Below are 16,540 nucleotides of genomic sequence, written 5' to 3' on the forward strand. Positions count from 1 at the left end.
ATCCATGTTCAGAATTGGTTTTAGGAGCACAAAAGGCTGAACAAACAAAAAACCATCTCATGCGAAATCTCATCAACAACATCAACATTCAATACATTTGAAAAATAATGAGCATATTCACAGTAACCATTGCTGTTGTTTTTGGTACTACTACTATTTTTTTATTAAATGATCTATTGTTGTTTATGATGATTATTACCTATCAAAAAAAAAAATTGTTGTTTATGATGATTATAATGATATAAACAGTGAAACAACACCAATAATTCATGGTAGATCTTCCTTAGTGGAAAAGAAAATTCTTTATTCCAAAGAAAGAAAGAATAAAAAAAGAGTGAATAGTAACTCACTTGACTCTGATTGAAGTACAAAAGAAAGAATAATGATATCCCAAATACCATATCTGACCATATATTGGCAAATGCTCTACGGTTCTCTAACCTCCACTCATCTCGTAATTCTAACCTGTCAGAGAAACAAGAGAGAAGATGAAAATAGGATTCTGTAATTAATTGGAGTTCAAAAATTTTGATTACAAGAATAAAGTATTAAGGAAAATTTTCACAACATAGATGGCAAGGAACAAACCCAAACATCAAAGTTATAACTGAAATCATAAGAAAGATCCAATCCCAAGAAAGCAACCTAATAATATGGACATTTAATAAGCAGAAAATTGTATTCTATTTAGGCTTTTTTTTTTCTGATAAGTAAAAAAATAAGTCTATTTAGGCTTATAAGTCTAAAGAAAGCTTTTAATCCTCTACCTTTTGTGTTCAATCTGATCCTCTGCCTTTTGAGTTCAATGAGAGATTAATGTCAATTTACAGCTCCCAAGCTCTTCCTAGAGGGTGTGATTTTTCCCTTTTTTAAAGTGTTTTGCTTAAGAAACTTTGTGTGCATTTTTAGGTTTCTTCCTATTCATTTGTTATACATGAAACAAACATAATTTTATTCTAATGGAAAGAAAGAGGAAATATAGAGGAAGGATGAGATGTCCTTCATAGAGAAAGCAAAACGCAAAAAAGGAACATCCAATATCTAAAAAGACAAATTATAACCAAGCACATAAAGCCCCCAGTTCAAAAGCTCAAGGGGCCAAAATATCCTATTAGAATTTCCAGGTTATTAAGTCCTCTCTAGAAAAGCTCCATCAGCTGACTGGTTAATCAAGGCTCTAGCTGAATTGAACATCCATGCAACTAGAAATATCAAGAATCTCCCTCAACAATAATGATGCAAGGGGCCTCTACTCCTTGAAGAAGTCAATAAGTAATAAGTTAGGAGTCTCCTTTGTTGATGTGTTCATTTAGGTTGGCATTTTTTTTCCATTTACACACCAAGTCCAATGCATCTTACCTTCAAAGTCATTCAACTACAAGCGCTTCCAAAATTGATTCCTTTGTGAGGTATGTATTATTTGGTGCTATTAGAGTTTAAGGAATGACTATGAAATGATTACCAAGAGTTCATTTTGGGGAAAACCAAGAAAAAACAAAGTTTGGAGCACAAAAAAGGGGTAGGATGTTTCCAAAGGAACATTCAAACGTCCTACAGTGCATTCAAACATTGTCTTGAAGAACGCTCAAATGTTCTCTCGAGCATTCAAAAGTCCCGCTCTAATGTTCAAATGCTAGGCCCTCTTCTTCATATTTTCAAGCATGTTCTTTGTGTTGTGAAGGCTATTTTTGTAAAATTAATTTACAATTGCTTTCCAAAATGATATCCTAGGTTTTTAGCATAAAAATATGATTTCATTGAGTTAAAAAATATGCATACGAGCATAGCCATCCCTAAGCCATAGCACACCATCTCTCAACCTTTCAAGAACGATCTTGAAAGAACTTTTTGGCGAGAAAATAAGGTGTTCGATCCTATAGCCTTAACATGGGTTTAAGGTATCCATTAAGGAGCAAGAGGTACTGCATCAAAGACAAGAAGGAATAGTGTAGGTGCTAACCAGTATAAGACTTAGGGGAGTAAGCGCATCTAGGTTAGGTAAAACTATGTACTTTCTTTTCAAAGTTAAGGGATTTGTTTGCGGTTTTTTAACCTCCCGTGGTCTTTTACATCTCCAGAGTTTCCAGGAAATTTAGTACAAAGTTTTTCCATGTTAAATCCAATGTTTATTTGTGTGATTGATTTTACTTGTGCATTGGATTGATTAACTTCAAAACAATATTGATAAAACTATTGAAATAATTGAATTCTAGATATAAAGATTTAATTTAGGGGATATCTCACTTAGACCATCTATTCACCCCTTCCCTCATTTAGGCAGTTCCATCAATCAAGATAAGAACTTTCATCCTTCATCAAGGAGGGACAACATAAAATTAGTCACTCTTACGCTTTCCAATAAGGCAAAAATGTTTGCCAATATCACCAGTGCATATCCTACAAGCCTTACAAAATATTGATAATCTCACCTCTATTTTAAAACATCCATTGAATGCATAGCTAACCCAAGTTTTCTAACAAACACTCATTGAACTTTACCTTAAACTATACCAAAAAGAAGGAATATATGGAGATGGGGTAATTAGTTTCCTCTTCCCTACTAAACGAACTTCCTTAAACCAACACCAACCAAACCCAAACCTCAAATCCCATTGCACATTTGCCCCCTTCCTCTACCCCTAACCACTTAATGAAGATCAAAGGAGTATCTAGGTGAACTTTTTAATATTTAGTGAATGACACCCACAAAAGATGTCAGAAGGAGGATCCTTTCCCTCTTTGTCAATTATGTCTAGCTTATCATCAAAGATGCTCACATTTCTTCCCAATCAAACCATCCAAACAATAGCTAGAACAGCATGATTCCAGAGACTCTACCTTTAACTCCCCTACGAGACCTCTTAAAGATATAACTATCAAGTCATGCTTAATTGTTCCCCAACATTTTAAAGATTTGACATCTCACCCAAGAAGTAAAATTAGGGTAATGCACGATAATATTTTCGCAGTTTTTTCCAATTATATATTCAATTAGGTTAAGACTAGTTAATGGCTTGGGTTGAGTTAAGAGTTGTTATATTTGGTACTATGAAAGGGTAAATAGAAATCCTATGTGAATCTCTAATCTATTTGGGAAAACTACAGATTTGTGAGGAAGGGCGTACTTGAATTGACACACCAGGGTTTTTTGTTAACTACTAGTGTTTTTAACCTTAATGAGGTATTTCCTTTGACTTAAGAAGGATGATCATGCTGCCCCAATTTTCTTCTAGCAGCTACAAACACAATGCTTGATTTAGTACTTGATGAAGCATGTTCTTGCTGTCCATCAAACCAACATTCCTTCTTGCCAAATTCTATTACACCTCTTCTTGGGTTTCTATAAAACTGAATGTTGTCTAATAAAATGATTTTGAAACAAGGAACAACAATCACACGAGTTGCACTCGTCTTACTTCATCTGCCTACTCAAGGCAGAGATATTAGGAGACCAAAAGGAGTGCCTATAAAAAAAGAGGAAAAAAATTGCATTAGCCATTACAATAGCTTTGATATGAAATGTAAATCACTTTAATAATATGAACAACCTTCTTGCATACAAATAGTTTTTTTGAATAATTCAAATATCAAACATCTTCTTGATACTTTAAAAATCCACTTGCATGATCATGGATAAAAAGTGGTGAGTAGATCTCTTTAACTGAAAAAGAAGGCTTTGTGCTCCAGCCAGTATATATAAGTCTAAAACCTCAGATGTCCAGCTGCCTGCAGCATGCTTTAACAACCTAAAACACTAAAAATTTAAGGGGAAATGCTCAGTCAAGTGTGGTCATACTATCTATTGCCCAGACATTGGGCCAACTTTCACTTGTGGACCTTTGAGATCAAAGATAGTACCTCCAGAATCAGTCTAGTTTGTTAGCAGCATTTAGATATTGAGATGCACTGATTGTTCAAGACATCTTAGAGCTAAACTCACTACGTAATGGTAGCTAAATCTTAAACTTTTAGCAAGCATAAAATTGAATAGAGAAGATGCTGCTATCTTCATACTTTGATGTTTATTATGAAATTGTAACATGACCAATTGTTGAAACTGCAGATTTTTTAGGAGTTTGAATTTAAAATAAAACCAAGAGATAAGGCTTGATTAAGTCCTATTATTCTGGGTTGTTTAGTTTGGATAAGTCTTAGATTTTTAGGAGTTTGAATTTAAAATAAAACCAAAAGATAAGGCTTGACTGAGTCCTATTATTGTTGTTTAGTTGGGATAAGTCCTAGTGTGTTTAAATTTGATTTTATTTCTGGTTTGAATTAGAGAGAATATCGAATGATATTTTGTAGGTTGGTTAGTTGCTAAAATTAGTATTTAAGTTCTGAATGTAAAACAATTTTTTTAAAAAAATAAAGTGTTATCCGGTTTCTCTTCCAAATTCAATATGGTATCAAAGCACACGATCTGAACTTAAACATGGTGAAAACTGCAATGACTAGTGAAGGTCCAGCAAGCTCTTCGAAGGTGATCTCCGATTCTACTGTTGTCAATTCCGGTGGTAATGGTGGTTCTGAGAATTCCGTTCACCATAAAGTCCACAAATTAAATGGCAAGAATTATCTCCAATGGTCTCAATCAGTAATGATGTATATATGTGGGAGAGACAAAGATGATTACATCACAGGCGTGAAGACAGCTCAGGCAAAGAATGATGCATCTTACAAAACCTAGTTTTCCGATAACAATATGATTATGTCTTGGCTTACTAATTCCATGTAGACGAACATAAGCCAAACATTCCTATTCTATAAGACAGCAAAGGAAATCTAGGATGCAGCCAAGGAGAAATTTTCATACAACAAAAATGCAGCATAGGTGTTTGAAATCAAAAGCCAACTTCTAGAATTACAGCAAGGGGACCTCAACATGACCCAATACTATAGCATTCTCTCCCAATATTGGCAAAAACTGGACATGTTCAAAGAATTGGAAAGGGATTGCACTAGTGACAAATATCAGAAAATTGTGGAAAAAGAAAGGATCTTCACATTCTTGGTAGGACTCAGCAAGAATCTTGATGAAGTCCGAGGAAGGGTTCTTAGCACCAAGCCACTCCCATCACTCTAAGAGGCGTGTTTTGAAGTCCGGCAAGAAGATAGTCAAAAGAAGGTCATGATGAAGGATCACACCTCATCACAGTCCTTTCCAAGCAACAACAAATCAGCCTTAGCCACCAAGGGACCGAATTCTCAACACTTTGATTCACGAAGGAGATCCAATAGGTTGTGGTGTGATCATTGTAATCGAGTTGGTCACACTCGAGAAACCTATTGGAAAATTCATAGGAAGCCGCCCAATTTGGAAAAGTAACAGAACACAAGAAAATGAACCTTGAGGTTATTGTGCCACAAATGATGAACCACCACAATCCAATAACTCAGCCAACAAAACACCTTTCAATCCAGAACAGATAAAGCTACTTTAGAAACTCCTCACATGTGATCCTTTAAGTACCTCCACTATAGGATCAAGTTTCGTTGCCCAAAAAGGTAAATGCTCCAGAGCCTTGAATGCTTTTCGAAGTCAAACCCATGGATTATCGACTCTGACACATCCGATCACATGACCAGTGATATAACTCTCTTTCACTCTTATCAGCCTTGTTTTGAGAGTTATAAAATTAAAATAGCTTATGGTTCTTTCTCACTGGTGGCCAGTCAAGGAAGTGTCATTCTTCCGAATAGCTTTAGATTGCTATTTGTTCTTCATGTTCCCAAGCTGTGTAACCTGCTCTCTATACACAAAGTCACTAAAGATCTTAACTGTGTTACTAAATTCTTTCCTAATCATTGCGAATTTTAAGAAATGGAGATGGTGAAAATGATTGATTGTGCCTAGGAGCATGAGGGTTTAAATATCTTTGACAATAAAGCTTCAGAAGGACACACTCAGAAGGCAAGCTGCAATGTTCTTTCATCTTTTACAAATTCCAGTGATCATGAAATAATGGTTTGACACTTTAGGCTAGACCACCCAAGCTTTCCATATTTGAAAAAGTTGCTTCCATCGTTATTCAAAAAGAAAAACTTAAAAGAGTCATTTCATTATGAGTTCTATCAATTGTCTAAACATTGTCGAAATTCTTATGTTTCACAACCTTATCAAAAATCTCATACTTTTTCGCTCATTTTTTTTTTTTGATAGGTAAAAGAGATTCTATTAAAAAAGAGACACCAAGAAGGCGACTCAAGGTAAACAAACCTATACACCCTCCATCAAAAAACTAAAAGACAAAAAGCCCCAACATACAATCCTATTTAGCGCCCATCCAATCAATAAAATTAGCTATAGTTAGAGGGCAATCAACTATGAACAATTTTGTTTCCGCCCAAAGAGAAAAAATAAAGGAGTATTTCAATCTTTGAATTGACACCATATCATCCTTGAAAGCCAAACAATTCCTCGCCTTCCAAACCGTCCAAAAAATGTGCAGAGGAGCCGCTCTCCACACCTTCTTACGCTTTTTGCCCACAAAAGAACCATGCCAACTTAGAAGGGTTTCCTTAATAGAACAAGGCAACACCCAAGATACCCCAAAGACAGTAAAAAGAAGATCCCATAAGACCTTTGTTCTTGAGCAATGAAGAAGGAGATGGTCTATGGTCTCCTCATTCTCAAGACACAAGAAACATCTATTTGCCAAAGCCCATCCTCTTTTCTGCACCTTGTCCAAGGTTAGTGCTTTACCCCACGTAGCCTCCCATGCAAAAAAACTAATATTAGGCTGCACATACACATTCCAAATAAGGCTTGAAGGAAACCGAGCCGAACCCCCCGCCTCAATGGCCAAGTATAGAGATTTAACCGAGAATTTACCACTCTTAGTTTCAGTCCAGGATACCTTGTCCTCCACATCCTCAATAACTCTGCTACGATGTAACCGCTCCATAAAACTTGACGCTTCCTCTACCTCCCAATCATTGAAAGCTCTTACAAAGCAAGGATTCCAACCCCCCCATCCCCCCTCCGCCAAGGAATCCCAAACATCTGCCACACTTTCTTCCTTATCAACAGTCAAAGCAAATAGAGACGGAAAGGACGAACACAAAGGAGAATCCCCACACCATTTATCCCTCCAAAACCTCACCCTCCTTCCATTACCAACAATGAAGACCAACCTATTGCTCACTAATTCCCAGTTCATCCTTATCCCTTTCCACAACCCCAAGCCATGAGCCTCTCTCACTTCCCGAGAGGACCAACCCCCTCTCTCTTCTCCATATTTCCCTCTAATCACTTGATTCCATAAAGCTTCTCTCTCATTAGCGAACCGCCAGTTCCATTTAGCAAGAAGAGCCTTGTTGAGAATAGATAGGTTTTTTACCCCTAAGCCCCCTTTCTTCTTACTTAAGCACACCACTTCCCATCTTACAAGATGAGGCTTTCTCTCCAAATTACCCCCACCCCAAAGGAAATCCCTTTGAATCTTTTCTAGTCTCCTTCTGACTACACTCGGTAAGCACAACAAAGACATAAGATAGATTGGTAAATTCGATAACGTGCTTCGAATTAATGTCGTCCTCCCTCCCTTGGATAAGTATTGTCTCTTCCACATTCCTAGCCTTTTATGGAATCTATCCTCCACTCCATCCCAAACTGATGTTGATTTGAAAGAAGCCCCCAAGGGCATCCCCAAATATGTGGACGGCAAGCTACCCACTTTGCAACCAAACTCCCAAGCAAGGTCATCCATATTCTCTACTCTTCCTACAGGAATGAGTTCACTTTTGTCCAAATTTATTCTCAATCCCGAAGCGGCCTCAAACCACATAAGCAACCAACTAAGATGAGTCAAGTGGTCTTGAGACGGCTTACAAAATACCAGAGTATCATCGGCGAACAATAAATGGGATATAAGGGCCCCTTCTTCACTCCTCCCCTTGACCCTACACCCCGATAAATAACCTCCCTCTACAGCCCTTTGTAGAAAAGCGCTAAAGACCTCCATTGCTATGACAAATAAATAAGGGGAAAGGGGATCACCCTGCCTCAATCTCTTTGAGCTTTGGAAAAATCCTGTAGGGGTTCCATTGACCAACACAGAAAAACTTGCAGTGGAGATGCACCATTTTATCCATCTGATCCATTTCTCCCCAAAACCTATTTTCTGCATAACTGTGAGAATAAAAGTCCAATCCACATTATCATAGGCCTTCTCTATGTCCAATTTGCACAAGATGGCACTCTCATTATTTTTCAGAGTCGAATCAATGGCTTCATTGGCTATCAACACTGCGTCTAGGATTTGTCTTCCTTCCACAAACGCCCCTTGGGCCTTGGAGATCACCTTTCCAACCACCTTTTTTAGCCTATTAGCTAAGACCTTGGCCAACCACTTATACAAGCTTCCCACCAAGCTTATAGGCCTAAAATCCCCCAAATCTTCAGCTCCCACTTTTTTTGGAATTAAGACCAAAAAAGTTGCATTTAGGCTCTTAACAAATTTTCCATTTTCATAGAATTCCTTGAAGAAACTCAACACATCCGCCTTCACGAAATCCCAAGCAAATTGCCAGAAAGCCATAGAAAGTCCATCTGGCCCCGGAGCTTTATCCCCATTGCAACTCAACAATGCATTGAACACCTCCTCTTCCGTGAACGAGCTCTCCAAAGTACTAGCATCTGACTGATCCAAAGTCTCTAACTGCAGCCCGGATATAGAAGGACGCCAATCCCCCGAACTGGACATCAGTAACTTAAAAGCATTGCCAATCCCTTCCCTAATTTCATTCTCCTCTATGCACCAAGCTCCATTAATCTTGATTCTGTCCACATTATTCCTCCTCCTGTGGGCATTAGCCATTTTGTGGAAGTAACCTGTATTTCTATCCCCCTCTTTCAGCCACACTTCCCTAGATTTTTGCCTCCAACTGATTTCTTCAAATAAAACCCATTTTTTATAATCTTCCCTCGCTTCTTTCCTAGCTTCCAGCTCTTCCAAGTTCAGTCTGCTAATTTTCTCCCTTGCATCCCAGAACTGTACCTGCTCCAATGCAACATTTTTTCTGAGCTCAATCCTGCCAAATGATTCTCTATTCCACTCCTTCAGCTTAGCCTTCAGAACTTTTATTTTTTCAGCCAAAACAAAGCTTGCTGATCCACTGAAACTAACCCCCTCCCACCAAGACTTCATAAGCTCCTTAACACCTTCCACTTTCAACCACATGTTTTCAAATCTAAAAGGGGAAGGGCCTCATACTTTTTCGCTCATACACAATGATTTATGGGGATCATCCAATATTTGCAACGTAACAGGCTCTAAGTGGTTCATCTCATTTATTAACAATCATACACGAATATGTTGGGTGTATTAGTTAAAAGAAAAATATGAAACAAAAGAGATTTTCAAAAATTTTAACGCCATGATTAACACTCAATCCCAAACCAAAATCCAAATTTTTCGCATTGACAATGGTACTGAATACTTCAATTCAATCCTTGGACTCTATCTTCATGAACATGGCATCATTCATCAAAGCTCATGCATTGCTACACCACAACAAAATGGAACTTCAGAAAGAAAAAATCATCATCTGTTAGAAGTTGCTCAATCCCTTATGTCCACGACAAATGTTCTCAAATATTTTTGGGGGAAGCCATTCTCAATGCATTATACTTGATAAACAGAATGCCCACTAGAGTATATTACAATACCAAACTCCCATTGAAGTCCTAAAAAATTGCTACCCTAACATTCAACTAGTGTCATCCCTTCCTCCAAAACTTTTGGTTGCAGCGTTTTTGTCAACACTTATGCTCAAAACAGAACAAAACTAGATCCAAGAGCCCTCAAATGTCTTTTCCTAGGATATTCTTCAACCCAAAAAGGTTATAAATGTTACTACTCACCAATTACAATAAGGTTTTATATTTCTATGGATGTAACATTCCTTGAGCATCAAGCCAATTTTCCCAAAACTGAGCTTCAGGGGGAGATTTCATGGAATTCCAGCTCAGATCAATTTTGAGATATTGGTCTTCCAACTAATATTGCTCTTCCAGCCCCAGTTTTTTAATCTGCCACCTCAACAACCCCTGTAACAGCATTTATTCCAGCCCTGAAACCACTGTTGTTCCCTTCAAACCAAATTCTGCACCCAATCTTCCAGCAGATTTGACCCTAGAACTAGATTCTGCACCTAATTTTCCAGCAGATTCGACCCCAGAGCCAGATTCTGCAACCAATCTTCTAGCAAATTTGACCTCAAAGCTTCAGGTTTATTCCAGAAGAAAAGTTGTCAGGGATATAGAAACTCCCATGCCCTCTGCACACAGTCAGTTAACTGAACCTAATCCGGATCCTCATGACCATAATTCAGGTAACACAGTAACTGATACTAATCCAGGTGTATTAAATGATTTGGATGTTCCTATTGCATTTCAGAAAGGGGTTAGATCGTGTTCCACACATCCTATTGCAGATTTTGTTTTCTATGAAAGATTATCTCCACAGTTTCGAGCACTTACTACTAATCTTTCTAAAGTGGATATACCCAGGGACATTTATAAGGTATTACAACATCCAAATTGGAAGGCAGCTATGCACGAGGAGATTAAAGCTCTTGAGAAAAATGGAACCTGGGAATTAACTGAATTGCCTTTGGGAAAATCTACAATCAAATGCAAGTGGATTTTCAATGTGAAATATAAAGCTGATGGAACATTGACAAATACAAGGCAAGATTGGTGGCTAAGGGATTTATGCAAACGTATGGAGTAGATTCTTAGGAAAAGTTTGGTCCAATTGTGAAACTCAACACCGTTCGAGTTCTACTCTCCATTGCAGTCAACAATGATTGGTCTCTGCATCAGTTAGACGTAAAAAAATGCATTTCTAAATGATGATCTCAATGAAGAAGTCTACATGGATATTCCACCAAGATTCAAAGATGCTGAAAAAAAGAATCGAGTGTGCGGGTTAAAGAAATCTCTGTATGGCCTAAAGCAATAAGGGTCTAGTTTGGTTGTTTTACTTCAACTATTAAGAAAGTTGGATACAATTAGGGACAATCAGATCATACAATGTTTTTCAAACATTCATCAAATGGGAAGATAGTCATTCTTATCATCTATGTGGATGACATAATTCTTACAAGTGATAATGAAGCAGAAATGATAAAACTGAAAAACGCCCTCTCACGAGAATTCAAAATCAAGGACTTGGGAACTCTTAGGTACTTCCATGGCATGGAGGTGGCTCAAACTTCGAGTGGAATATCAGTCTCTCAACGAAACTATGTCTTTGATCTTTTAGAGGAAACCGGTACGCTCGAATGTAGACCAGCGAACACACCTATGGAGCAAAATGGCAAGCTTAGGGACGAAGAAGAAAGCCCTTCGGTTGACAAGGGTCAATACCAAAGGCTCGTTGGGAAGTTGATCTATTTATCCCATACTAGGCTAAACATAGCCTTTCTTGTTAGTGTGGTTAGTCAATTCATGCACGCTCCCATTGAAGAACATCTCAATGCAGTTCATAGAATTCTTCAATACTTGAAAATGACACTTGGAAATGGGTTATTTTTTGGCAAAAGTACCAGACGAGGAATCGAAGTATATTCTGACGCAGATTGGGTAGGTTCCGTGAATGATAGAAGGTCCACCTCGGGCTATTGTACCTACGTATGGGGTAATTTGGTTGCTTGGAGAAGTAAGAAGCAATTTGTAGTGACTCGAAGTAGCGCAGAAGCTGAGTGTTGGAATATTGCACTTGGTGTATGTGAAGGGCTATGGCTAAAACGTGTGATGGAGGAGTTGAAGATTTCAACCGAGTTTCCAATGAAAATGTTTTGTGATAATCAAGCAAGCATCAGCATCTCCCATAATCCAGTTCGTCATGATAGAACCAAACATGTGAAAATAGACTGACATTTCATTAAGGAGAAAATTGAGAATGGAGAGGTTTTACTGTAGTACACACCTACCAAGCTTCAAATTGTAGACATTCTTACAAAAGCTCTACCAAGACAGCATATTGATTCCCTTATAAGCAAACTGGGAATTATTAATATCTATTCCTCAATTTGAGGGGTAGTGTTGAAACTGTAGGTTCTTTAGGCATTTGAATTTAAAATAAAACCAAAAGATAAGGCTTGATTGAGTCCTATTATTCTAGGTTGTTTAGTTTGGATAAGTCTTAGATTTTTAGGAGTTTGAATTTAAAATAAAACCAAAAGATAAGACTTGACTGAGTCCTATTATTCTAGGTTGTTTCGTTGGGATAAGTGCTAGTGTGTTTAAATTTGATTTTATTTCTGGTTTGAATTAGAGAGAATATCGGATGATATTTTGTACATTGGTTAGTTGCTAAATTTAGTATTTAAGTTATGGATGTAAACCAAATTTTTTTAAAAATAAAATACTATCCAATTTTTCTTCCAAATTCAATACTAATCAATATAGTAATGAATATTTGGTGCAGATTGTCCAGGCACTGTTTGTAATAACAGTGAGGGTGTGATGCATAGCTAGATTCCTGGTTGTTAGGGTATGGGTTTGATATTGTTGATGAGTTTCAGTAACACACAAATACAAATAGCCTATTTATATACGTGTTAATAACACTCATCTTTATTACAGTATAAAATAAAAATTAAAAAAAAATCAATAGAATAAAGAAAAGGACAATAAAATTATTACAGAAAAAAGTGTTTGTCTTACGCTTTATGCCTTAACTCCAGCCAAACCTCATCATCTGAAAGAGGGGGAGATTTACCAATCTCTACCTCAAGCCGAAATCTTGCTCTCTCAATTTTTAATTCTTTAACCATTTCAAGCTTTTGATGTCTTCTTACATCAAGCATCTTTGCGGCAAGTGGTACAGTCTTTACATACCTGTTCACAACATGGTGGTCACTTGATCCACACTTGGAAATTTAGAGGTTCTAGTACACCACTACCATTAATAGAGTAAATTCTCAAGTACCAGTTAATTATGGAGAATGGAATATCCTAACATATCTTTCGCTTCTGTTAGGATAACTAGAATTAACATCTTCATCAAATTTTAACAAAAAGAAACAATAAACCTTTTAGCACAAAACTAAAGAACAAAGCTGTGAGTACATCTGTGTAACTGGTAATGCATCATCTAAACAGGAAGGGTACAGTGGAATAGGGGTCAAGGGAGAAGAGGAATACGTGAATTTCATGATAAAAACCCTCATAACTTAATTTCTATCTTTTGGAAGACAAAAAAAAAAAAAATTGTTTTAAATAAACACAAATCCACCTGAAGAACACACAAAGAGAAAAAAAAAATAATGGAGAAACAAACAATACGAGATGCAAAAATTGAATGATGGGGAGCCTACTAGCCCAACAAAAAGCCGTCCACAGTGTGCAACCAAATTCAAGGAATTTTCGCAAACCTATTAATGCAAAACTGAATATTAAAGCATATGCACCTAAACATAGTACAGGTAGTAATACCATAAAAGGATTGTAAACAGGACCACACAAATTCATCTGCAGTAGATATAGTAGAGAGAATTCTATTTCAAAATAGACCGTCACTATGCTTGAGAAACAGACTAGGATGTTCCCTTTGTCCAGTGCAAATAAAATCTAGTAACAGACATGCCCCTTGAACTCGAGGGATTGATAATGTGTTACTACTAATGGTCCCTGTAGGAATTCATAGCATCTCGCTCTAAAGTAGGTTAATTGGCAATCTTTCTCACCCAAAAGCAAACATGGAGAAAGAGAGACCAAAGAAAAAAAATGGTACCTCTCATATTTTCTTCACGTATGACAGAAATCACAAGCGCTAAAACCATTGAGTCACAGCAATTACCTGTCTAAAAAAGGCATGAGGACGTAATCATGAACCACAAAATCTAATGCCCATGGTATTATCAACAACACAGCCAAAAATTTAGCCTGCAGCAACAAAACAGAAACAGGTTAGCAATTTTCAAATTATATGTTTCAAATGTAAATCAAAATTTGCAAATAAAAATGTAGAATGCACATACTGAATTGAAAGACGCATAGCGGAAAACCCGGTCTTCATACAGCAACTCATCATCTTCCCTTCCCAGAACCAAATCCCTCACAGACTCAACAAAACCCTTGTCCGGAATGATCCCACCCAAATCACCGCCGTCTCCTCCTTCATCCCCGGTATGACTGCCAGCAACCCAATCAGAATCAGAATGAGAATCAGTAGACCCTTCCACAAGCCAGTCCTCCCACCTCCTACCCTCTTGATTCCTTATATCTTCTTGGGCTTCCCTGAGCTCCAAAATGGCCTCTGCTCTCCTTTTCCAGGCTTCAAACTTTTGGGTCTCGGACAAGTCCTCTTCTTCGCTGGAGCTCTCCTCCAAATCCACCATGTCCCCATCTTTGAGGCCAAGCCAATTGCCATCGTCGTCGAAGAACTTCTGCCACCAGCTCCTCCTTGGCCTTGTGGAATGCACCAACCCAAGCGGCCGCCGCCTCCTCGTTCCTCTCGTTGAGTCGGTGAATTGAGGCAGCGACAGACCGTGGGTGTGGGAGTGAAATGAGCTGCGGCGGATGAAGATTAAGTTTTCACATAAGACCATTGAAGTGCTCATCAATTAATCAATTTGGGGACATGCGCCCGCATTTTTCAAGCTACCAATCGATAATGCTTTTGGGGTCTTAGCGTCTTACACCATTTTCATTGCCAATGTTTGAAAACCCTAAACCCATGAATGAACAGCTCTCAACCGTACCCAGCGGTGGAGCGGGTGAGGATAACGGTTTTAAGCAGAAAGATAAACCTATTTTTGGGCTTGAATCACCTGCTTACCCTTTTTCTGCTTTTGTTGGTATGTATGGGACCCATGGGTTTGGATTGAATCCCACCTCGTGCCATCTGCCCAAAATATACTATGAAGGAATTATTGAAACATGTACCATCCATGACAATTAGTTTTCATCTAGGCTTCAAAAATAATTCTCATTTCATACATAAAAATAATAATTTTATGTACGCTTTTAATACTATTTTCCACTAAGCGGGGTTAAGCTACCATCTAAACTGACACGTACACTAAATTGGACCCTATCTATGGAGTTATCACATCCTTTATCATCGCTTCAACCTTTATATCAAACATACAACCGAAAATAATAACATTATTTTTACCTAAAAAGTTACAATGCTAATAATTAAAAATACCACTATAAAAAAAAAAATGTGTTAGTCCATTTATTATTCATCACCACTTCAACATCTACATTAAACATGCTACTGAAAATAATAACATTATTTTTTCTTAAAAATAATAATGTTAATAATTAAAAATATCATTCTACGTGATAGAATATGTTAGCTTATTTAGTTTTTTACCGTCATTGTTATAACTTTGACAACAATGATTAAATAATATGTCAATAAAATACACATAATGTACTTTTTAAAACATTATTTATTAAAAATAAAAACAATTTTAATGGTTTAAGTTTTTAATTAAACAAAAATATACTTTTATACATATTTAATGAAAACAACATTAGTTTTTCTTTTTTCTTTTTTAAATATAAATGTATGATGACGAGAATTATGAATTTATATTTAAAAATTTAGTGTAAACACTTTTAAAATTTTAATTTTACTTACCTTCAAATAAAATTAAATACTCTTAAAAAATTATCATTACTAATTTTTTGTTGAATAAAATTAAAGGTAAGTTAATTTTTTTATATTATTTTTTTGTTTTAATTTTGAAGAAAGCAAAAAATTTGGTTTCAACAAATGTGGATAGTGTTTCTTTATTTTTATTTTTTATTTTAAAATTTAGGTTTAATATTCTATAAAAAAAAATAAAAATATAAAATATAAAAAATGAAATCCATAATATAAATATTATAAATATTATGAATATAAAATATTATGAATACAAAAAAAATTATATATATATATATATTTGAAATCAATATTATTTAAAATATTAGTATTTATTTATTTATTAGATTATTAATTACTATAGGTAAGTATATGTTTATATTAAAAACTAATTTATTTTAATGCATTAATTACACATGATGTTAAAATAAAAAAATTAATAAAGAAAATGAAAAAAAATAATGAATAAATGAATTGTATTTTTAAAAAATAAAGTTTGCTTTTTTAATTAAGCAGATTTTAAAAAATAGGAAAAAGTGAGAATTATTTTACAAAATTAATTAAAATCAAAGTATTAAAAAAATAAAACTTAATTCATTTAACTATAATAAAAAAAATTAATTTAATTTGTTGAGAAGTGGAAATGAGGGCAACCGGAATGAGGAGGGAAAAAAGAAAAAAGAAGAAAAAAAATGGGGGAGGCCCGACTGTTTAAGTGAAAAAAAAGAGTAGGGAGCCTTGGAAGGGAGTCTTGAAAACATAGATAAAGTTACTATTTTAGAGCATGAAATGAGAACTATTTTTCCCAAAATGCACTCCCCATGAAAATAGTTTTTTCGAATGCTAAATTCATTCATATTTTATGAAAAGTGCATATTTATATTATTTACCCTATAATAAAAGGTTTTTTTCCTATTAAATTCAACAAA

The 16,540-nt window shown here is 36.0% G+C and overlaps 1 protein-coding gene across 1 annotated transcript in view; it reads right to left on the reverse strand.

Moving 5' to 3' along the window:
• Nucleotides 1-14,841, reverse strand: part of LOC100267296 (chloroplast envelope membrane protein) — a 50,574-nt gene extending 35,733 nt beyond the window's left edge. Inside the window, exons 1-4 of the mRNA XM_002266994.4 lie at nucleotides 13,993-14,841; nucleotides 13,812-13,897; nucleotides 12,677-12,850; nucleotides 351-465 (exon numbers count right to left, since the gene is read on the reverse strand). Coding sequence (XP_002267030.2) covers nucleotides 351-465; nucleotides 12,677-12,850; nucleotides 13,812-13,897; nucleotides 13,993-14,574 — 957 coding nt within the window. The 5' untranslated portion in view covers nucleotides 14,575-14,841. The remainder of the gene's footprint in view (nucleotides 1-350; nucleotides 466-12,676; nucleotides 12,851-13,811; nucleotides 13,898-13,992) is intronic.
• Between the last annotated feature and the right edge of the window lie 1,699 nt (nucleotides 14,842-16,540).

This window comes from Vitis vinifera, chromosome 11 (genome assembly GCF_030704535.1).
Source record: "Vitis vinifera cultivar Pinot Noir 40024 chromosome 11, ASM3070453v1".
Classification (NCBI taxonomy): domain Eukaryota; kingdom Viridiplantae; phylum Streptophyta; class Magnoliopsida; order Vitales; family Vitaceae; genus Vitis; species Vitis vinifera.